The 24,932-nt window shown below is 37.9% G+C and overlaps 1 protein-coding gene across 1 annotated transcript in view; it reads left to right on the forward strand.

The window, feature by feature from the left end:
- Tbc1d5 (TBC1 domain family member 5) overlaps nt 1–24,932 on the forward strand; it is a 433,073-nt gene that overhangs the window by 194,173 nt on the left and 213,968 nt on the right. The window contains 1 exon segment of the mRNA XM_027394567.2: nt 21,015–21,084. Coding sequence (XP_027250368.1) covers nt 21,015–21,084 — 70 coding nt within the window.

The following is a 24,932-nucleotide window of genomic DNA, read 5'->3' on the forward strand; positions in this document are numbered from 1 at the left end:
TCAAATATATCCAGTGCAGTTGGATCCAGCAAACTTGTTTAGGGGTTTGGAAGCCTGCAACTTGTCATCTCCCATAAACAACAGACTCCAGCATTTCAGAAACTATCTGTTCTTGAGCAAGGGGCATGCAGATCACAGGCATTTTTGTTTCATGGATCTCTAAGGCATAGTAATTAAGACTTAAAACATAACTTTGGATCACATACTTTCTTCAGTGTTTTAAAGTATTTATTGAATGAGTCTTTCACTTGCTTGGTTTTGTTCCTAAATTGTTTGAAGTTTTTATGAATGAGATTGTTTCCCTGAGTGTTTTTCTTTTGTATGAAGAAGGTTATGGATTTGGGTGTTGTAAGCAAGAGTGCAGGCAGATAAGCTGCCAAACTGATCCATAGGTGGAAAGAGCAGAGAGCAGTGGGAGCCAGGAAAAACTTCTTAAACTATAAAGAAGGCTGGGGCCTTCTTAAACTATACTGCAGGCTGGGGCCAAGAAATCCTATGAACTGGAGCAGTGTGGGGGAGGGGTTGTGGGTTGGAAGGAAGAGTCCAGTGGCTTTGGTGTCCACCATAAGTCCATGTCAAAGGGGACTGTAAGTCTTAATAATGAAAACCCCAGAGTCAGATATCAGGGTAAATGCTGAAAGTTCAGAGAAGTAAAGGAGCCAGCTACAAGAGAGACCTCAGACAAAAGGGGTGAACCTGTCCCTAAGAATCCTCAGATTTAATGCCATCTCCACAAAACCTTAGACTGAATGTAATATTCTGTCTCTACAAATCCTCAGACTGCACACAATGAGCTCCTGTTACCTCCCACCTTATATTTCTCTCTCTCTCTCTCTCTCTCTCTCTCTCTCTCTCTCTCTCTCTCTCTCTCTCTCTCTCTCTGCCCAGCCATATCACTCCTGTCTCCACCTTCCAAGTGCTGGGATCAAAGGTGTGAGCTCTGTTTCTCTTTTCGATTGATTCAGTCTCATTTAGTCCAGGACGGCCTTGAACTCACAGAGATCCATCTGCCTATGTCTCCTGTGTGCTGGTGTGTAGGGGATCTTGAAGTTAGCATTGGTATATGTCAGTAGAGAAGTGGCTCTTGGCAGACAGAAAGATGACCGTTGCTTTATTGTCAGCAACCCTGACTAATGCACCGCCTTTTGAGATTGCAACCTAACAGATATGTTAGTTTTGTAAACTCCAACGTGCCGCTTTGCTGCAAGAATTTATCAGATGTAGAATTTTCCTGATGTACACTTTGGGGTCTCTCATATATGGAATCATGTCATCTGTAAATAAGAGTAGACTTCTTCCTTTCCTGTTTGTATCTCATTTGTCTTTTCCTCCTTTCTTACTGCTCTGGCTAAGACATTAAGCACTATTATGAATGTGAGTGGTGAAAATGGACACCCTTGTCAGGTTCCTGCCTTGCCTTTTCCACATACAATAATGATGGCTATCAGTTTGTGTTAGATAGCCTTTATTATGTTGAAATGTGCCCCCTCTAACCCTAGTTTCTAAAGTCTCTATAATGAAGGATATTAGATTTTTTTCAAAAAGCTTTCCTTCATCATTTGAAATGATTATGTAATTTCTGCTTTTGACCCTATTTTTGTGGTGAACTATGTGTATTGATCCATATATGTTGAACATGCCTGCATATCTGGAATGAAGCCAGCTTGATCATAATGAGTGTTCTTGATTAGTTTTTGCATACAGTTTGCAGGTATTTTATTCCAAATTTTAATGTCCTTTTTCATCAGGCAGATTACCTATAATTTTTTTCTTTCTTTCTTTCTCTCTCTCTCTCTTTCTTTCTTTCTTTCTTTCTTTCTTTCTTTCATATTGTGTGTGTTAGAACTTTGTCCAATTTTGGCATCAGTGCCCTTTTAAAATTTGTTATACTTCCGTGCTATGTTCATTGGGCCCTGGGAGTTGTTTTTTTGTTTTTTTGTTTGTTTGTTTGTCTGTTTTGTGGTTTTTTTTTTTTTTTTGTGATCAGGTTTTCTCTCGGTAACAGTCCTGGTTGTCCTTGAACTTGCTTTGTACTCCAGGCCCAGCTCACAGAAATCCACCTGCCTCTGCCTCTCAAGTGCTGGGATTAACGGCATGTGTCCCACTGCCCAGCTATAGGTTATTTTTTAAATTACTTATTTCATCTTGATTTTATTTTACTTTGTTAGCTCATTTATATCTAGAAACTCAAGTATGTTGTTTAGATATTTTTTTAATTAAATTTAATTATTTTACATCCAAAGCTCAGTTTACTCTTCTTCATCACCCCCAACCCCCTCCCCATGCACCCTCTGTTCCTCACTCTCACCTATCCTCTCCTCATTTTGTGTTCAGAAAGGGGCAGGCCTTCCATGGATGTCAACAAAACATGGTATATCAAGTTACTATAGGACTAACCCCTTCCCTTTGTTATAGGCTGGGTAAGCCCTTAATACAAAGCTTTAATATGAGGAATAGATTCCCCAAAGCCATCCAAAGCTTTAGGGACAGCCCCTCTTCCCAATGTTAGCAGTCCTACATGGAGATCAAGGTACAAAACTGTCACATATATGCAGAGGGTATAGGTAGGTCAGTCCTGTGCAGGCTCCCTGGTTATCAGTTCAAACTCTATGAGCTCCTATGATCCCAATTTGATGGCTTCTGTGGATTTCTTGGTGATGTCTTTGATACCTCTGGCTCATACAATATTTCTTCCTTCTCTTCAGCAGCATTCCCCTAGCTCTGCCTAACATTTGGCTGTGAGTATCTGCATCTGGTTATCTGTCACTTGTGTTTTTGATTTTAGCCATTCTGACAGATGCAAGTTAGACTGTCAGAGTCATTTTGAAGTATGTTTCCCTGATAAGGATGTTGAACAAGTTCTTAAACGTCTTTCAGCGATTTGAGGTTCTAATGTTAAAGAATTCTCTGTTTACATCTGTACCCCATTTTTTAATTGGATTATTTTGTATTTTGATGGCTACTTTCATGAGTTCATATAATTTGTAGATCAGTCCTCTGTCAGATGTTGATTTGGTGAAGATGTTTTCCTATTCTGTAAGCTGTCTTTTTGTTTTATTTACCATGTCTTTTACCTTACATCAACTTTTCAGTTTCTTTAGGACCCATTTCTTAATTGTCAGTCTTAGTGTTTGTGCTGCTGGTGTTCTATTCAGTTGTCTCCTGTGCCAATATGTTCAAGGCCATTTCCCACTTTCTCTTCTATCAGGTTCAATATAGCTGTATTTATGTTGAGGTCTTTTATCCATTTGGACTTGAATTTTATGCAGGGTGATAGATATGGATCTATTTGCATTCTTCTGCATGCCAACATCCAGTTAGACCAGCACCATTTGTTGAAGACGCTTTCTTTTTTTTTTTTCCATTATATAATTTTGTCAAAAATCAGGTGTCCACCGGGTGTTGGTGGTGCACGCCTTTAATCCCAGCATTTGGGAGGCAGAGGCAGGCTGATCTCTGTGAGTTCGAGACCAGCCTGGTCTACAAGAGCTAGTTCCAGGACAGCCTCCAAAGCCACAGAGAAACCCTGTCTCGAAAAAAAAAACAGTAAAAACAAAACAAAACAAAATAAGGTGTCCCTTTGCGTGTGGATTTATGTCTGAGTCTTTGGTCCAGTTCCATTGACCCATGTGTCTGTTGTCATGTAATATCGTGCTGTTTTTATTACTATAGATCTACTGTAGAGCTTGGAATCAGGAATGATGATACCCTCAGAAGTTCTTTTATTGTACAGGATTGTTTTATCTATCCTGGGTTTTTTTGTTTTTCCATGTGAAGTTGAGTATTGTTCTTTCAAGGTCTGTAAAGAATTGTGTTAGGATTTTATAGGGATTGCCTTAAATCTGTAGATTGCTTTTGGTAGGTTGGACACTTTTGCTGTTTATCCTACCAATCCTTAGCATGGGAGATCTATCCATCTCCTGACATCTTTTCCAGTTTCTTTAAAGACTGGAAGTTCTTGCTATACAGGTCTTTCACTTGCTTGGTTAGAGTTACACCAAGATGTTTTATATTATTTGTGGATATTTTGAAGAGCGTTGTTTCCCTAATTTCTTTCTTGGCACAGTTATTGTTTGTATATAAGAGTTTTACTGATTTTTTTAAAGTTAATCTTGTATCCAGACACTTGACTAAAGGTGTTTATCAACTGCAGGTTTCCCCTGGTAGAATTTTTCAGGTCACTTATGTATACTATCATATCATCTGCAAATAGTAATACTTTGACTTCTTTCTTTCTAATTTGTTTCCCCTTCATCTCCTTTTATTCTCTTATTGTTCTAGTTAGAACTTTGAATACTATAGTGAATAGATATGGAGAGAGTGGGCAGCCTTGTCTTGTTCCTGATTTTAGTGGAATCACTTTGAGTTTTTCTCCATCTAATTTTATGTTGGATGTCAGCTTGATCGTTATATTGTTTTTATTATATTTAGGTATGTTTCTTGTATTTCTGGTCTCTCCATTGGATTTTGTCCAGTGCTTTTTTTTTTCTTTTTTCTTTTTTTTTTTTTTTTAGCATCTAAAGAGATGATAATGTGGGGTTTTTTTTTTCTTTCAGTTTGTTTATATGGTGGATTGCATTGACAGATTTTCATATTGAACCATTCTTGCATATGTGAGATGAAGCCTACTTGACCAATGTGGATGATCTTTTTGATGTGTCCTTGAATTCCATTTGGGAGTATTTTATTGAATAATTTTTCGTCAATGCTTATGAGGGAAATTGGTCTGGAATCCTCTTTCTTAGTTGTGTCTTTGTGTGGTTCAGGTATCAGGGTGACTGTGGCCTCATAAAAAGAATTTGGCAATGTTCCTTCTGTTTCCATTGTGTGGAATAACTTGAGGAGTATTGGGAGTATCTCTTTTTTGAAATTCTGTAGAATTCTCTGCTAAAACCATCTGGCCCTGAGCTTTTTTTCGGTTGGAAGACATTTGATCGCTGCTTCTATTTCCTTAGGGGTTATCGGTGTATTTACATTGTTTATCTGTTCTTGATTTAATTTTGGTATGTGGTACTTGTCTAGAAAATTGTCCATTTTCTTTAAATTTTCCAGTTTTGTGAAGTACAGGTTTTTGAAGTATGATCTGATGATTCTCTGGATTTTCTCTTTGTCTGTTTATTTGTCCCTCTTTTCATTTCTGATTTTGTTAATTTGCATGTTCTCCCTCTGCCATTTGGTTAGTTTGAATAAAGGTTTGTCTATCTTTTTTATTTTCTCAAAGAACTAACTCTTTGTCTCATTGACTCTTTGTATTTTTTTATTTGTTTTATTGATTTCAGCCCTCAATTTGATTATTTCCTGACATCTACTCCTCCTGGGTGACTTTTTGTTTTAGAACCTTCCAGTGTGCTGTTAAGTCCCTAGTGTGAGATTTCTTCAGCTTCTTTATGTGCGCACTTAGTTCTTTGAACTTTCCTCTTATCACTGCTCTCAAAGTGTCCCATAAGTTTGGATATGATGTGCATTCATTTTTCTTGAAATCTATCAAGTTGGGGAGCAGATGACATGATGCAAGTACCTTGACCTTGGCAGGCTGACTCACTATTGGTAGTGCATGCATAAAATTGTAATCCCTGAAGGCCTTTTTCTAGCCAGTCTTCTCCACAATCTGATTTACTAGCCCCGTCCCTCCCCTAGACCTGTATAGTTTCACCCTTGGAGGGGGGGCATAAGAGAGCAGAGCTCCACCCAAAAAGTAATGTTTCCCACCCATGGCTTTTCCGAGTACCCATGTCCAGGTGTGGGGCTGATAGGGAATACGTATCACAGGCTACTAAACTCTGGTCAGTCTCATCTTTATGGGGTCTGAGATCCAAGTGCCAATCCACCTGTTGTCCTCAGTGGCCTTTTCAAATTGAGAGTTGTGAATTCAGGGAGTGGTACCAATTACTTTGACAATGTTGGGCAGTAAGGATAACTGGCTAGGGACCCTTCCAAATAGGTTCCAGGGGCTGGGTAGGGAATGGCAGGGATCCCTTCACATTCTCTTCATGATCTAGCAAGCTCCATGCAAAGCCTGAAAGGACTTGATAAGGTAAGGACTTAGGGCTTGTGGGGGATGGCAGGTGGTCTCCAAAACAAAATTCCAAAGGAGTGATCTCCTCAACCCCTGTAGTTAGGAAGTTAAGAGTACATCAGGCCCTTAGTAGTGTATGCTGACCCCATAGGCTCATAGGTTGGAGTGCATGGTTACCAGGCAGTGGTACTATTTGAAAAAATGAGGAGGTGTGGCATTGTTGAAGTAGGTGTGTCACTGGGAGTGGGCATTGAGGTTCCAGGAGCCCATGCCACATCCAGAGTCTCTCCCTTCTTACTGCCTTAGATGCAGATGTAGAACGTTCAGCTACCATGTCTGCCACATTATTGCCACCATATTCCCTGCCATGAAGGTCATGGACCAAACATCTGAAACACTGAGCAAGTCACAAGTAAATGCTTTCTTTTACAAAAGTTGCCATCGTCATGGTTTCTCTTCACAGCAGTAGAACCGTATCTAACACACAAGGCGGGGGGGGGGGGAAGTTAGCTTAAATTTTTGCTTGTTTCCAGGACCAATTTGGTCTAAATCTCCCTAAGAAATCTATTGCCACAAGGTACACGCTTTTAATCCCAGTACTTGGGAAGCAAAGGCAGGCGGATCTCTATGAGTTTGAGGCCTGCCTGGTCTACAGAGTTCCAGGGCAGCCAAGGCTACACAGAGAAATCCTGTCTTGAGAAACAGAAGCAAAAAGCAAATTCTATTGATGCTTTCTACCCTCCCTGAACTCTATGGCCCATAAGCACAATATTATTCCCAGTTAATGTTGAAACCTTTTAACGATTCTGAGACAGTTTGGCTGTGAAGGCTGGGCCATTGTCAGACTCCAAAGCTAGTGGCAGTCCAAACCTCAGAATTATTCCCTGGAGAAGTTTCTTAGTAATTATTGAAGTCTGTTCCAGTAGAATAGGCTTTCACCTATCCTTAGAAGGTGTCTATAACACCAGACAGTACTTGGGACCCAAAAAAAGCAGGCGAGATTTCAATAAAGTCCAACTCCCCATATCCCCCAGGTCCATTCCCTGAAGTTCAAATCCCTTTTGGTATCTTCTTTCTGCTTTTGGGGTTATCTGATCACAGGTGGCAGACACATCTAAAAGGAGTGTCTTCTATCAGGAGTTCACAAGTTTAAACATAATACCTGGGTCTGAGGAGGTTAGCACTTTTTATGGCTTCTAGGTAGGTTGGTGGCTTGATAGAGATCCTTAACCAGTCACCTTTCCATACTTGTGGGAAGGGTGAATCTGTTCCTGCTGCATCTACCATCCTTGTTACTGTTTGGACAGTTCTTGTTTGGCCCAGTCAGTCTGACTCAGGGGTTTATTTCTAGTTCTCCAATAAGCTGGGCTACCAAAACTAAGAGGACCTTCTGGTTATAGGGATAACTTCCTGTGCAGCCATGTCAGTAAATCCTATTCCACTTGGTTCTGGAGTATTCCTAATTTTGGTGTCCTTTATAATGGACAATGGAGACCCTCTTAGGTAAACAGATAGCTTCTAAAAGGTCCATGATTTCTTTTCTATTTTTTTATTTTTTTCTTCTTCTGAGGTCAGCAATCCTGTTTCCTTTTATTGAGCCCCTTGGACATGGGCTGTAGCAAATATATATATATATGTTATCAGTGTATATGGTGATACACTTTACCCCATTGGAGTGTTTGAGTCAAAGCTAAAACCTCAACTCATTGAGCTTAGGTTCCCTGCTTAGATTGTGCCAGATAGTCTAACCATAGGTCATCATTGCTACTGCTACTCCTGTTTTGAAAGAAACTGTTCCCATCCACTGACAACACCTTGTCTGTTGTCCCATGTGGTGTCACCAATGGAAAATCAGTCAGATCAGGTCATTCACCTCAAGACAGTCATGTAGGGGACCTACAAGTTTGTCATCTGGCAGAAGAATGGTAAGGTTGTGTAACAGAATGAGGGGTTGATCCCAACTGGATTGGATAGACAAGGAGAGGTTCCCTCTATATGGACCTCTGTGTTCCCAGAGCCAACTTCCTGTGCTTCAGCTGGATTTTATTTTGCTCCTTGTCTATAAACAGGGTATACAGGAGCTGCTGGCAATCTTTCCAAGTCTGCTGTGTGTATAGAAAACGGACCTACACATCCCCTCTCTGAGAAGCTGATGGGGGGGGGGCTGTGAGGGGAAGGTGGGGAGAGTGGGAAGAGGGGAGGGAAGGAGAACTGGGATTGATATGTAAAATTAAAAATTAAAAACATAACTTTTTTAAAAAGGTAGAAAAGGGGCTTACAACTACTGAAAAGGGAAGGTTTGGGGTTTTACAGTTATACAAGTCATTGGTACAAACGAAGATATAAACCATGAATGAGTTGGACTTTCAACTCAGCCCCCACTCCACCCCTTATCCCAGTGAGACCTTGTGCACAACCAGCTGCTTAGGCCTCCCTGTGCTTAGACCACAGGTGGCCAGGCTCTTCCCCACATCCACACAGGGAAAAGGAATAGGACCCGTGACCTAGAGTAGAAATCAAGCAACCAAATAAGCTAGAAGTAAGCTGTCTGGCCCGGAAGGTCAGTTTCCTCCAGGTGGTAAGGAAACAAGCAGAGGTTTGGGTCTTTCTGGGTGATCTCATCATGCCAGCAAGAGGGCGCAGGTACAGCTCTTCAGCCAGGATGGGAGTGTCTCACACCAGAGAAGTACGTGAGGCTCCAGTGCTTGAGAGCTGCTGGTGTAACAGTGCCAGCTACGAAGCCAGTTACCATTGTAAAGGGGACACTGTGCCATGGCCAGGCAGCCCAGTGTGTTCTGTGAGCCTCTACAAAGTCAAGCATTGTCTTAGGGTCAGCGGTGACTGCATTTTAGAACTGACAGAAACAGAATGAGAGACTCAGTCATACAGAGAGACAAATAGTAAAGACAGTTAGGGGTTGCCACCACACATTTATGCACCTGAATAGACCAGGTGAGTCTGGTACTGTCTCACACAGAATGATACTGATCAATGGTTGTGTCTGACCTCCCCTCCTGTTTCCTAACCAGGTAGTGCCTCTTACAGACCAAACTTAACTCTGGAGGTGTCCAGACTAGGTGACTTTTGCTTTTGGGTGGTAGACTCAGGTGCTTCTGAAGTACTTGGTAGTGACTGGTTAAAAAGGACTTTCCCCACACCCTGGAGTGTACACCACGTCAGACTCCTCTCTAGCCAGATAAATGTTCCCTTCTCCTGGGATCCCACAAATACTTTTGGGATCCAGTCCAAATGTGCACAGCATATACAGGCATAGCCTATAGCCAATTGAAAGTCTGTATTCCAGTTGGCTGTACACTGAGCTATTCAGGACCTAAGTGTACTGCTAAACATTTAGAGCAAGGGGCTTCTAAAGGAAAAACCACGTCCTGCACCTCATTTGCCAGCTATAGGTGGATGTTTTGCACAAACAATGGTTTAGCAGAGGCTAAGGGAAGCAGCTTAGAAGAAGGTTTTCATAAGGACACAGTTTAACAGAAGATGGGGCATCTTGACCTCTGATTTCTAGAATCATTTCAGTAATTTTCCACAGGGACTCTCCATCAAGGAGATAAAATCTGAAATGCCCTCAGCAAGTTACAAGATGGCAGAGCAGCTGCATTGTCTTGCCCTACAGTAGCGAAGGCCTCTATTGTTTGATGTGCCTGCTGGAACTCTAAGAAACTCACAGTGGGGAACTGTCCTGTTGTTGGCACTGGACTTTTTAATAACCCATGTCTTTCTGGGAATATTACCCACACATGCAGAACACCTTCATCCAAAGTCCTTTTTTTAAATGATATTTTTTGATTAGTTTACAAATTAATGGGTTTAATAAGGCTTTTAATACCTCCTGAGTTTTAGTTAACCTACCCTCTGCCCTCATCTCCCCACCCCATTTCCTTGCCTTTATCCCACTTACACCTTTCCATTCTCCCACTCTCAGTATTTCCTCTTCCTTACTTTATTCTCCCATTCCTCCAAACATATTTCCTTTTTAAAAATGCTAGCTTCTGTGGTAAAGCCTTTCTATGTAGTTACTGTTGACCTAGATATTCAAGTGAAATTTGACTTTGTTTCAAATAGTTTTTATTGTGTACTCAACCAATCTCCCTACTCTCTATTCCTGATTCCCCTGCTCCAGTCAGGCACTAAATTTTACTTTACCATGCTATATTTTCTTTGCAGCTCTTATAATTAATTTATATTCTTGAGTTTTCTTCCAATCTCTAATTAATTATGTTTTCTTCACAAAAGTAAAACCTTGGAACTGTTTACTTAGTACCTATTAGTGCTCATTAAATCTTCAGATATAGCCAGGTGTGTGCCTTTAATCCTACTACTCTGGAGGCAGAGGCAGGTGGATCTCTCTGAGTTGGAGGCCAGCCTACTCTACATAGTAAGTTTCAGGACAGTTAGAGCTACATAATGAGACTCTGTTTCCAAAAAAGAAAAGAAAATTACATATTAATCAAATCAGTGAATGAACAATTCAGCCATGATTCAAATAGTAAAGCTTTAAAGGTATTCAGTTGCCATATTTTCCTAATTCTAATGCTATTTATTCTCTGCATTGATAGTTGTTTTGTCATCAGGAGTATTCAAGATTTATCTAGTCTCCCTTGTCCACCCTAGTTCTTCCTGTGCTTACTTCTGAAGTGGAGTACTCTGAAGTTCATTATCATTTAAAAATGGAAAATCTTATTATGTTCTACTTCAGCTTAAAACTGTTCTTTTTCTGCCTTAGTACTTATTTGTCTTGACATAAAGAACTGAATTCTTATCATGATACCCATTATCTCAGTTAATGTTCTGTTGCTGTGAAGAGTCACCATGACCATTGCAACTCTGCTAAAGGCAAACATTTAATTGGGGCTCGTTCACAGGTTCGGGGTTTTGATTCTTTATCACAGTGGGAAGGATGTTGGCACACAGACATGATGCTGGAGAAGTCGCTGAAATTTGTCCAACTGAATCAGCAGGCAGGAAGAAGAGAGAGTCACTGGGCCTGGCTTGGGCTTCTGAAACCTCCATACTCCTCTCCAGTGACACACTGCCTCCATCAAAGCAACACCTACTGCAACAAGGCCACACCTTCTAATAGTGCCATTCCCTGGTGACCAAGCATTCAAATCTATGAGCCTGTGGGGAATATTCTTTTTTAGTCCCAACACATTCTGCTCCCTGACTACCATATCATAGGCTTGTGGCCATATGATAATGCAATCAGTCCAACTCCATGATTTTCTAACAGTGTCACTGCTGTTTAAAAGTTCAAATTCTCTTCTGAGACTCAAGGAAATCTCCTAATTGAAACCCTGTAAAAGCAAAATCTAAAAACAAATCACACGCTTCCAACATACAACCTACAGTGGCCCCAGGGTATATATTACAAATCCAAAAAGGGAACATAGTGAGGAAATACTGGATCAAAGCAAGACCAAAAACCAGCTGGGCAAACTCCAAGCTCTATACCTCCATGTCTGATGTCAAAATGCTCTTCAGATCTCCCACTCCTTTCAGTTTTGTTGACTGCAGTACTTCTTTCTCTTGGTCTGGTTCCACTCCCTGTTAGCAGCTCTCCTTGGCAGGGATTCTAGGACTCTGACATCTCCAACGTCTTGGAGTCTTCTTTCACAGGTTCACACAATGGCCTCTCTGGGATTCTGTGCAAGAGACTCTTATGACACATCCTTGGCCTCACCCGCTTTCCTTAGCTGTGGAGGAAGATTCCACAACCCCCCCCTCCTTTTGTATCCTTGACTCTAAAGCCAGAACCACATGGCTGAAACTGCCAAGTTCTTATGCTTCCTGGAGCTGTAAAGTATCCCCTTGTTCAAATACATTTTCACCAGCTTTCTTCTTTCTGTAACATTGAGTGTTCAACAAATGTCTATCCACAGAACTTTAAAATCCTTGAAAAGGTATCACATGATCCAGGTGCATGAATTCAAGCTTGAATTAGAAAATGCATTTATGTCAGGCAGTGGTGGCACACACCTTTAATCCCAGCACTTGGGAGACAGAGGCAGGTGGATCTTTGTGAGTTCAAGACTAGCCTGGTTTATAAGAGCTAGTTCCACCAAGATAGCATCCAAAGCCACAGAGAAACCCTGTCTGGAAAAAAATCATTTACATAGAACCTACTCATAATTTGTCTAGATACCTATTAATTTGTTACTTTGTGTAAAATTATCAACAAATAACTTCTTTGATATCTTTCAAGGCGTGTATGAATTGTTGATCAATAGTTTCTCATAGGTTTAAAGATGCAATCATTTTTTTCTGGTTATTGTCAGGTTTAACAAGACATTTCTATTAATAAGTAATTATGAGCTATAAAACACTAAATATAGGTTACCATGGGTTTAGAATTTTTGTAAACTCTTGTTGTTGTTGTTGTTGTTGTTGTTGTTGCTGGTGTTGTTTTTGTAGCCCTGGCTGTCCTAGAATTAACTCTGTAGAACAGGCTGGCTTTGAACTCACAGAGATCCACCTACCTCTGCCTCCCAAGTGCTGGGATTAAAGGTGGGTGCCACTACCACCTGGCTTTTTGTAAACTCTTGTAAAACAGCAATTCTTTAGTAGAAAATGTGGTGCTATCTTGTTTGTACAAATAAAGCCTGCCTGAAGATTAGTGGGTAGAGCTTGCCACTAGCTATCCTTAGAGGTCTGGAGAGCTGTACACACAGACCTGAAGTGGGATAGCTGGGCAGAGACAGGATTATAGGTGGGAAGAAACAGGAGCTCATTCTCTTTTCAGCTGGGAAGGTGGTGAGGTAAGGTGGCTGTGGCTTGCTCCTTCATCTCTCTGATCTTTCAGCTTTTATCCCTGTATCTGACTCCAAGCTTTTATTATTAAGACCTATTAGAACTCTTGACACACACACAAAAAAAACACATTTAAAAGTGATGTACACTTTTCTAAACCATTACTTTTTTGCAATTTTGAAAGACTTGTAAATTTTCTAATCAAATATGAAGTTTTCAGTGAATTTCATTTGTAGTGATTGCTATTTTTTAGTACTAATAATATGTTTGAAAACATTTATCTTAGATATTTTTGTCTGAATTTTGAAGCTTCAGATTTGAAATATTTTTATATAATTCTTAGTTGAAAGAACATATTCAGTTTCAATTGGAAAACATAAATGAGATAAGTTACCGTTGCTAATAAATGGCAGTTTCATACCCTGCATATCGTTCCAGTTGAATTTTTCAGACATCAACAAAGGAAACTTTAACTCCCTAAAGTGCCTCAGTTAATGGCTGTCTTTGCATTTGAAGTGGTTTTGCACACCCAATATTAATATGCTCTTAAGAGATAAGAAAAAATAAAATCTTTTGTTAAGACCAAAATGTTAGTCATCCAAAGTTTAAACATCTCTTTACTCATATTTTCCTAAGATGGTCGTTGTGGATGTTCACTACACAGTGAGACCCTATCTTATGTCTTGAAATGTAATGACCCTTAAGAATCTTTTCCAAATCTAATGAAATAATTTCTAATATTCTTTGACAACATGTGTACTTCTTAGGCAGCTCTTTTCTAAGTCTGTTTCGTTACTTTCTCTTTTGCGTACTTAGATTTTATAAGTACCTAAATTACAGCATTTCTAGGCATCAACTCTTTCTGGTGGAGATGGATTTAAAGACCAGAAGGTTTGTAGTCCCTTACAGTATATAGTGGAAGCTTGCTATTGTTATATATAATGGAACTTGCTAAGTTCCATTACTACTACTAAAATAGACCATAACTTAATGTCTTTTGCTAATTATTGGTGAAATTAATTTTTTTCTATAAGACATAATTAGGTCCAGCATAGCAGAAGATTGTTATTTTGGAAAAATCCATGGGTCAAGGAGGTTATCTAGGAAACCTTTTAGAATCTGAGTATCCTCTTTCAGTTAGTCACTCACCCAGCTATATTTTGATTTCTTACTCAAAGACCTTTCTCCACAGTCTGGTAGAATTCTGCCAGTCAGGATTCATCATGTAGTCCTATGTCACTTGTTCTGAGTTTGCAAAAGTTGCAGTTCACAGAAGGTAACTGTTTCCAGGCTTCTGACCCACCAACTCAGCAAGTTCCTTCCACAGCTATTCCATCCACATGAAAACCCAGCACCACCTTTTGCTACCCACCACTCATCCATGTTCTGAATTCTTTCTTTTCCTCTCCTTTTCTTATTCTTAGTTTTGTGAGCATGTTTGAGGTGTATGGTATATTTGTGTGCATGTAGGTCTGTTCCTGGAAGCAAGAGATCAACACCAAGTGGCCTCTTCTACTTTTTTCCACCTTAATTTTTGAGACAATGTGGTTTCACTGAACTTGGAGCTTGTTGTTTCTGCTGCACTGACTGACTAAGGAGTACCACAGTTTGTCTCTGTCCCCGGGAACTGGAGTCACAGACATGATTGCCCATACTAGGCATTTTTGTAGATGCTGGGATCTGAACTCAGGTATTTATGCTTGTTTGAGCAAGTGCTATACCCACTGAACCATCTCCTTAGTCTCTTTTATATGCTATTTAAAATATATGGAACTCAAGGTATTGGGAAGATTTCATGAACCCTTACAAATATAACCTGATGATGAGTGGAACCTCTCTTCTCTGGTACAAGACGATCTGGTTTAGGAGGTTGTCCAAAAAAAAATTTCTTTGCAAAATGGTTTTCATTATTTAAAATAATACTTTTAACATAGAAAAGTGCATTGGACTATTATCTGATCTCTATACTGCAGAAAATTAACAATAATAAGATAGGAATTCATTCAGAAATTCCTTTTACTTACCTAATGGATTGTTCTCACATATTTTGCATAATTTATCAATCTGTGGAGGCTGGTACTAGTTTTGGAAGTGATACAGTGCTCTTAGTGGCTACAATGTTGATAGATGAAAACTGATATTTTACAATTTTTCTCTAACTACTGTGTGTCAGCATATGGCTATTTTTAATATGTAATAATATACTTTCTGAGGATATTAAATTTAATAAAAAAGTTTTACTCACTTTTTGCTAGCATTTTTAAAGGTACAAATTTTCAGATCCTAATAAACTTCCTAGGTTTTTCCTCATCTTAGTTTGAATCAAACCCCCAACCCCTACACTGCACTGTCACAGACCTGAACCTATCTTTACTGTAAAGTGTTTCCAGTATTCACACTTAGAATTATGTAATAATTTCAAATTCATTGCCTTCAGATGTAAACTAAAGCACATTTGAGTAACTGCATTTATAGTGTTTTTCTAGCTGTTTTCAACCTAACCTAGTTTAAAATTTCTGATTCTCTCTTCTTGTAGGAGACAGATGTTTGTGAATAAAATCCCTATAGGAATTTATTGTAAAACTTCACTTAGCATGATTCCAATAGTTCATGGATAGAACCAATAAATGTCACTATCTCAACATGAGTATAGTTAAAGCTAAAAGAATATCTTGAGTTTACTCATCCCTATTTTGAAATTTAAGTTATAGTTATACTATTATTGGCATAATACCTGAGAGCATATATGTTAGAAATTATTATTTGAAAATGTGTCATCTAAACCAACACAAGTTAACAGCATATTTTTTCTTCAAGTGAGCCAAACTTATTTTTTAAAAAATTTCCTTCTTTGTGAGGGGCGATGGTGGTGCACACCTTTAATGCCAGCACTCAGGAGGCAGAGGCAGGTGGATCTCTGTGAGTTCGAGACCAGTCTGGTCTACAAGAGCTAGTTCCAGGACAGCCTCCAAAGCCACAGAGAAACGCTGTCTCGGAAAAACAAAACAAAACAAAAATCCCCACTTCATTCAAAATAGATTCTTTTCCCAGATTGGTTTCTCCCCACCTCCCCTCCCGTCTGATCCATCTCCTTTCTGCCTCTCATTAGGGAAAAAAAAAAAAACACACACACACACTAACTAGGGATAATAAATATAACAAAATAAAATGTAATGATGCAAAACAAAAGCTATCCCATGGGATTTGTTGAAGACAAAGAAACAGAAGGAAAAGACCCCAGGAGAAGGCACACGAGTCAGAGATCCACTCGTTCACACACTCAGTAATCAAAACACTAACCTGGGAGCCATAGTAGCAAAGGACCTGGTGCAGACCTGTGCAGTCCCTGGGCATGCTGCCTCAGTCTCTGTGAGTTCATTCTGAACTTTGATCATGTTGATTTAGAGGGCCTTGTTTTCTTGGTGTCCTCCATCTCTTCTTCAGAGGCTCTTAACACTTCTTCTACTTTCTCTTCTGAGAGATTTCCTGAGTCCTAAGGGGAGAGACTTGATGGAGACATCCAATTTAGGGCTGAGTGTTGCAAGGTCTCTCACTCTCTGCCTAATGTCTGTCTGTGGGTTTCTGTATTTGTTCCCATCTGTTGCAGGAGGAAGTTTCACTGATGATGGCTGACCAAGGCATTGATCTATGAGTATAGCAAAATATTATTTGGAGTACAGTTTTTGGACCAGTAGTATTTGGTTTTTACCTTGGTCCCTGGTTCTTGTCACCTAATCAGTGTCTTGTATGGGTTCTGTCTCATGGAATGTGACTTAAGTCAAATCATATTAATTGGTTACTTCCACAAGCTTTGTGCTACCATTCTATCTTACAGGCAGGATTCCATTGTCGACCAAAGGGTTTCTGCCTGACTTTGGTGCTTACATTTCTCTTTTACTATACTACTGAGTAACTTACTATACCAAAGATGCCAGAACATGGAGGTGAAACCTGTCTTTAGGCACCGACTTTTGTGTGTTCAGAGAGTTGTGTAGGTGTTGTCTTTAGCAGTGTAGTCTTGTTCTCAGTTTGTGGAAAGCAACCCATTGCCTTGGTAACAGCCTGGTTGTTTGGGGATTCCCATGGCACCTCTTTGGCCAACAACTCAGTTAGATGTAACCCAATCTCACCACTTGAAGCTTCATTTGGTGACATGAGCCAAACTGTTTTAATTTTCTTAAGAACTCATTTTACAAAGTTACTTTTCAATTATTAAAAAAATAAACAAACAATAGTACGAGTATTTCAGACATTTGTAGCCACATGAACTGGTTAGTTTCATCTATAGGTATAAACAATTTTGTAAATTATTATATATCATAATATTGAATGTGTGTACTGTATAGTTGTGTATAATGTATAATTCATCGACATACTTAAATTATATAAGCTGAGTTAAAATATCCCAATCACTTTGTACACTGGGTTTTAAAATACCTTTGTGGTCAGAATTGTAGTCTAAAAATTGTGTATTTTTTTTACTTAATGACTTTTCAAACAAGGAAATTTGCTAATCTAAATCCACAATTCAGGGTTTGTGTTATATGAACATTTTCTCCGAGTTTAACAGTGTGTGTGTGTGTGTGTGTGTGTGTGTGTGTGTGTGTGTGTGTCTTTTTGTCTGTCTTATCTGTGTGAGTGGAAATCAGTTTGTACATTCTTTTTTCACTTATTGCTGGTAATCTGACTACTTGGTTCCGAAATTAGAATAGCAACTAAAAACATCGTATTAAACTCACTTGCACCCTCTGTTGTTTTTAGGGGGAACACTACACATAGGTTCTAAGATTGTATTGTAATTAGAGTTATTTCCTTCCCTTTTAAAATTAGTACTTACTCTACTACATTTAAAAGCAAACTAGAATCAGTAATAAAGTACATTTGTTTGAAGTTTGCATTTGGTGTTTTCTTATTCTATAGATGTGCTTTCAGCGTGTAACCGTTTAAATGTGGGACCAGCTTTCTGTTGTCTGTGATTTCTCCTGGTTACCAGTTCTGAGCCCCTCTGAAAAAAATTCCTACAGGACATAGCATATTACATGTGCAATTTTCTAGAATTATAAACTTTGTCTTTTTTTTCTTTGGTTTGTTTTGTAAACCTTTCAAAAGTCAGGTTTCCTCCAAAATAAGAATCTAAAACATCTATATAAAATTAAGAATCTATAACTGTAAGGAACAGATGTTTTCATAAACATTTGCTATAATTTTTCAACTATAATATTGAAAAACTAGAGCACTTTTTCCCTCTTCAAAACTTCATTACCTTTCTCCCATATAACAAACTCTGGAAACTTATAAATATTGTTAATGAAACAATTCAAGTCTGTATTTGGTATGGTTTTTTTTTTTTTTTTTTTTTTTTTTTTGAGTAGGCAAAACAGCATTTTGTTTCCCTGTTACATTCTTTTGCACATTGAAAGTTACAGTTACTATGGCATTTTCACTGGTGACAGTTACAAACATCTTATGATAAAACATAGCTGTTTAAAAAGAGAGAGAGAGAGAGAGAGAGAGAGAGAGAGAGAGAGAGAGAGAGAGAGAGAGCCAGGCATGGTGTTGTAGGTTTTGAAAGCCAGCAGAGGAAGGAATCTCATCTGCGTAGCCAGTTTATTGCCAGCCAAAGCTCAATAGTGAGACACTCAAAAAAACAAAACAAACAAAAGCCCCACAACTGCTTTTTGAAAGGAACCTATGTTTAATCTTATAAAGTCCATCTTAAATGAGTAAGAATTCTGTAGATTATATTTTGTATATTTAAGCAATCATAATCTTTAGTTTTAAGAGACTCTGATTCAGTATGTATCATAGTACTTACTCTGTACTGATTGTGGAGTGCCACACAGGAAGTGTCTGCATACTGTTGAAGAGCATGTGTTACAGGAAATCTCTGTTTAATGAGCTGAGATACTGTTTCTTCTATCTTTTCAGTTCATGTTGATACTATTATTTTTTAAAAGAAATAAAATTTTCTATGTGTAATCTTATCTATGTATTCAAGGAATTAACATGCACACAGCTATAGTAATTTTAAACATTTAAGTTTTGGATGTTTTAAAAATAATGTGTCACCCCTTTTGAATGCTTAAATCTATCTTAAGTTTTAAACAAACAAAACAGCCAAGTGATCAGAACCGCCCTCGAAGGAAACTTTGAAAAAAGAATCACATTAAAAGGTGCAGCATGAGATCTGAGTCCATCTCTGAACAATTTGAAATGCTGGTCATACCTGCAGAGTCTTAGGTAGAACTGTATTCTTATGTGACACAATGCAAGGCTGTCATACAAATTACATTTCCGTTTTCAGTAGCCATTTGAGTGTCATAATTATGGAATCAAAATATCTTAGTATTATATACAAAAATTTAAATTAATCTCATTTTTAAACTGAATTCTTCACAACTACTATTTGATGTGATCAGGTCTACTGTGATAGTCTCCAGTAAAACCTTAAATATTTCATTATAATTCAAAATTATAAGTCATAATTGAACAAATGATTAAATTATTAAGCTTTTAAATATAAAATAATGTTGAAAGATACATTGTAGGGATTAGAAGTGAAAAATTTAATTATATACTGTTCATAATTTGCTTTGAGGAAGAAATGATATATTTAATAGGGTACTGCTTCATAAAAACTATTTTAAAATACATATTTAATGAATAAACTATCATTTCTAACTATAAGAATTTTTTACCCTGAAGTATTTATTGCTAAGCTTTTAAAATACTTTTAAAAATTTTTTTCTTTTATAGTATATAAGCTCATACTTATTGATTCAGTCTAAATCTGATTTTACAGTGTTGTTTTTTAAGTGAAAAAAAATGTTAATTGCAGAAAACATTAGTCGGTGTTTTATTGCTGTGAAGAGACACCATGACCATGAGAAAGCATGAACTGGGCCTTGCCTACTGTTTCAGAGATTCCGTACCTATAATCATGCCAGGGAACATGGTAGTGTATAGGCAGACTTGGTGCTGAAGGAGCTGAGTATTGTGTGTTGTTTTACTCTTGGCTTTTGGAGGTGTCTACCAACCAGCACCCAAAGAAATACACAGAGGCTTATTCTTAGTTACAAGTGCCTGGCCTTAGCTTATTTTTTGTTTCTGGCCTACTTTTCTTAACCTAATTATCCTATCTATCTATGGCCTTGGGGATTTTATCTTTCTTTATTCCTGTATACCTTTTTTTTTTTTCCCCTTCTTACTCTGTGTCTGGCAGGGTGACTAGGTGATTGACCCATGATATTCTACTCTCCTTAGTCTCTCATTCCTCTTTTTCCTCATTTCTATTTATTCTATCTGCCTGCCAGCCCCGCCTATCCTTGCTTCTGCCTCCCTATTGGCTGTTCAGCTCTGTATTAGACCATCAGGTATTTTGACAAAGAATCACAGCTTCACAGAGTTAAACAAATGCAGCATAAACAAAAGTCACACACCTTAAAATAATAATTCTACAACAGCTGAGAGTCCTATATCTTGCAGGAAACAGAAAATGGACTGTGACACGGGGCAGTATCTTGAGCATAGGAGAACTCAGAGCCCACCCCCACGGTGACACAGTTCCTCCAACAAGGCTACATCTCCTAATAGTGCCACTCCATTTGGGGCCATTTTCTTTCAAAATTTTGTAATATGGTTTATATTTCTGAAGTTTTTACAGTTCAAACATAACATTAACGGCTAACACCATATTTTGGGAGAGATTTTGAGATACACTAGAAGGTTCCTAAAGTGCATTCTTAACCTCCATCTCCCTTGTCTGTGTTTCTTTTACCTACCTACTTCCGAGACTGCTGGACTTTTAGTTTTGTTCTCTGCCTATATCCATCTTGGCTAAACTAGTGGTCACAAAGGGTAATCTAGTCTCTAACAAAACATTGCCTTTATTCATAAATATTAGTATGTAATTTAATGGTCTATAACTTTCCATGTTTCTGTGATTCAGAGAAAACAATTGCATCATACTTTACTTTTCCTGTTACAATTACTTTGACAGTGCTCCTACCCAAATTAGGAGTTTGGGTAGCCGTTTGTATCTTGACACATCCACATGAACTTCTACCTAAAAGGCTCAGGGTACACAAGAGATAGCAATGGGAATAATGTATGTCTGTTGTTATTAAATTTTTTAGTATGCCATTACATAGAGCTCTCACACAGTGCTTTTTAAGTGAAATACTCACTTTTGAGGTTTCTGTTATTTCAATGTCTTTATTTTTGTCTTTAGGAGATACAAGTCAAAATGGAAAAAGAACAAATTCTACCATAGACTCTGAAGGAACCTTTAATTCATATACGTAAGTGATAATTACATGCACACAAACTTTTACAAGTTAACATAGAAGACTTTTATAGAATTATGGTCTTAGAACAGCAAGAATTTATAACTGTGTCTGTATCACATGTATAAAGGACAGTGTGATATCTAGCAGTCTGCAAGATTAAGAAATAACAAAAACAGCCTTTAATCCTAGCACTCGGGGACAGAGGTAGACGAATCTCTGTGAGGTAGAGGCCAGCCTGGTCTACAGATAGAGTTCCAGGACAGGCTGCAAAGCTATACAGAAGAACCCTGTCTCTAAAAACCAAAAAAAAGAAAGAATAAGTACAGATTTTATCTTTTGTCTCGCTAATGGTTTCATCCTGACTTAGATTCTGGTTTAAGTGAATGTTTATGAATTTTGTCCTTTATTTCATGAAACCAAAGAAAAAGAAAGATTAAATATTACCAATAACATTTGAAAATTTGTATAATGAACCAAAATGTTTAAGTTCTGGTTTTCCCTTGTAGCAAAACCCCTGCAAATTCAGTACTAGTATATTGTAAGTAGCAACCAGATAAATGAAGAAGACCTTAATTGAGATACATTGTCCTGATGATTAATCAGTTAGTTCTACTAGTGTATACCAGCACTTTGGAACATGCACATGAACACTGTACACTTGGTAACTAATTTGCATACTCAGCTTTCTGTGGATGTATTCCATTTCCTTCACTGGAACTGCATTATTTATTTCTCCAGATTACAGGCATGCTGTTAGCTGTTAATTTAGGCCCTGTATATAAGAGGCACTGGTTGGAATGTGGTGAACAATATGATTATTCCATCTGTTTATGAATTCTTCAGGTGATATGATAATTTAAACATTTGACATCTGTATTTTATAGTAGTTGGCTTTGTATGAGTTGTTAGCTGGTCAGTTGTCACTGATGGTACAAAGGCTGTATTCCCATGATATTGTAGAGGTAGAGATGAGATGTTTTTCTCATCATACTTTCATTGTATACATATTCCTTTAAGTGATGCAATTCTCTAAATCCTCCTTTTAGTATAAAAGTATAATGTGAAGCTTAAAATGTGACATAGTATAAATAACAGATAAAGTCCCTATTTGGACATGTCATGACTGATCAAAATATCCACCAAAGGCAAATATAAAAGAAAAGTAATTATCTATACCTTGGCATATAACTGAGGAGTGTAATATATGTGGAATCTATGGCTTTGCTACAACATATTTAAAGTACAAGTGTAATAAAAACAAATGGAAAATATTACAAAGGAAAGTCAATTCTTTCTTTTCTATGTACATTTTGTTAATAAATTTTATAATTACATTCATATTTTAATTAATTACAGTAAAAAGATGTTGTAATTTGAAGATAGTATTGCTATATAGTTTATTCTGTCCTTGACTAGTTCAGAGATTAAAAATATCTCAGTATTGAATGATAATTTTGTTTAGAAAATGAGCTATTATTGCAATTTACTGTACAGTGAATACTTTTGTTAACTAAATATTTTTAATTAATGCCTGTCATTGTTATAATGTTAGCATATTAATTTATTGAAATTTGAAAGTGCAAGGTAAAAAGATCAAATAGTATAGTATGTGAAAGTGTGTTTTTGATAGTTGGCAGGCCAATGCTGCTATTAAATGGTATTAGAGTATTTAAGGTGTGAAATCAGGATTTCTTTTTGCCCTGTAGGCAATAGCTCTTATCATGTAATTAGCTTATTTTTTAATTTGACATTTAGGTTAAATGTAGAATTCTCTGGAACACAGCTCTAGAGTATATTTTTGTATTAAGTTTTACTGACTAAAGAAATTCTTGCAGAATCACATTGTAGTAGCAGAATGTTCAGTAAAATATACTTTTGAAAATGTGAATTCTTTTTATTGTCATTATTGCTCTTTTAAACTAGCTTGAAATAGGTTACTAGAAAAATGTATATCTTCAGGCTTCAAAACAGTGCTTTGTGTAACAGTTTTACCTTTTTGTTATCTAAACTACCTCAAAAATATTTTTGTTTTCTTTTGCTTGTATCTTGTTTTTTGTTTGTTTGTTTGTTTTTTAGATGGTGGTCTCTCTACATAGTCCTCACCACCCCCACCCTTTCCTCCTCTTCCTCTTTCCCTTTCCCCCTCCCCCACTCATTTTTGGTTCTGTCCTAGGTTTCTGGGCTATCCAGGCTCTGGTACCTGGTTTTATAGGCTGTGTTGGACATGGACTCCCTCTTTTGGCCTGGGCCTCAAGTTGGACCAGTCATTGGTTGGCCATTCCCATAGTTTCTTTGTCACTATTATCCAATCTATCTTTCAGGCAAGATAGATTCTAAGTTGAAGGTTTTGTGACTGTTTTGGTTTCCCAGTCTTCACTGGGGTCAGCCTTGTAGATTTCAGGTAGTTTGCCACAGCACTACATTTCCGCATTGCCTCCCACCCCATGACCCCCAATTCCAGTCATCTCTTCAATTATTCTCTCCCTCCACCCTCCTTAACCCCCACCTGATCCCTTCTATTCTCATCCCCATGTGCCCCCAGACCACCCACAAAATCTTTTTATTTCTCATTCCTGGGGGATCTATGTTTCTCCCCTGGAACCTCATAGTTCCTTAGTGTCTCTGGTCTGTGTGTTAGAGCATGGTTATCCTTTACTTAACAACTGACTGAAGGCTTGCACACCCCAGACAAGCACTCCAAGCTGAGCTAGGTCTCAGCACACAAGGTCTCATTATGTGACCTAAACTGACCTTGGACTTGGGCTCCCCCTCCTTCAGGCTCCCATGTAGCTAAAATTCCAGGCCTGACACAACAGGTTATAATCACCTTTTTTTGTTATTGTATTAATGTATTATTAGATTAACAAGTTTCAAGAGTTCATATTTTCCAGTGTTTGTTGATTAACAAGAATCTAAATATTGAATATTGGATGAAATAATGATTGCAAATGCATTGATGACTTATCCTATGTGGATACTTTGAAGTGAGGATAATAAAATGTTGATATTAGAAGTGTCAAATGGTAAATCCTGAATATTTTATTATTTTTATGTTCCAACAAATGTCATTGTCATCATCTTCAAACTTTTGGTATTGGTTGTATAATGGGAAAATAGCTCCTCCCTCCCTCCCTCCCTCCCTCCTTCTTGCCTTCCTTCCTATGTGTGGTCTTATTTGAGCCTGGGTCTATCTGTGTAGTCCTGGCTGTCTTGGAACTCTATGTTGACCACGCTGACCTTGAACTCTGAACGACCTGCTTCTGCCTTCTGAGTGCCAGGATTAAAGGCTTTACCACCATTCCCAATTTCAAAGGAATCCTGACTTTCAGACAAGTGTTTCTTTACCTTTGTATAACAAATTCTGCAGCTGTTAAAGGTGAGGGGAAGCTGTTGCACTATTAAATCACAGGTTAATATCTGAAACTTGAACAAGCAATTTCTGAAATATAAAAATTAGTGGACTCTAAGTGTAGCTTTGTGAGCCTAATGCTTATATACACTTTTTAAAATAGCCAAGTTTCATTTGGCATTTTTAACTTCATGTAGTTTTTCTTCATTGACTCAAATAGAACATAGTTGTAAGTAGCTCCCAACTCCAGGAAGATTATTACACAATGCCGTGTTTTAGAAGTTTTGGTTATAATTTGATTTTATATCTCCTAACTCTTAAAGTGGAAAATTTCTAAAAATTGAGGAGACATCATTGATTTTATTAACCACATTTCATACTTTTTAAAGACCAATGTTAATGTCTTCTGTCAGACATTGATCTTTATTTCTTATATAGCCATCAAAACATAATCTTGCAGGGTGTGTGAGAAGATAGTTTGTAAATTTGGAGAAGATGCCTACAGGCTCTG

This window comes from Cricetulus griseus (assembly GCF_003668045.3).
Source record: "Cricetulus griseus strain 17A/GY chromosome 1 unlocalized genomic scaffold, alternate assembly CriGri-PICRH-1.0 chr1_0, whole genome shotgun sequence".
NCBI classification, from domain to species: Eukaryota; Metazoa; Chordata; class Mammalia; order Rodentia; family Cricetidae; genus Cricetulus; species Cricetulus griseus.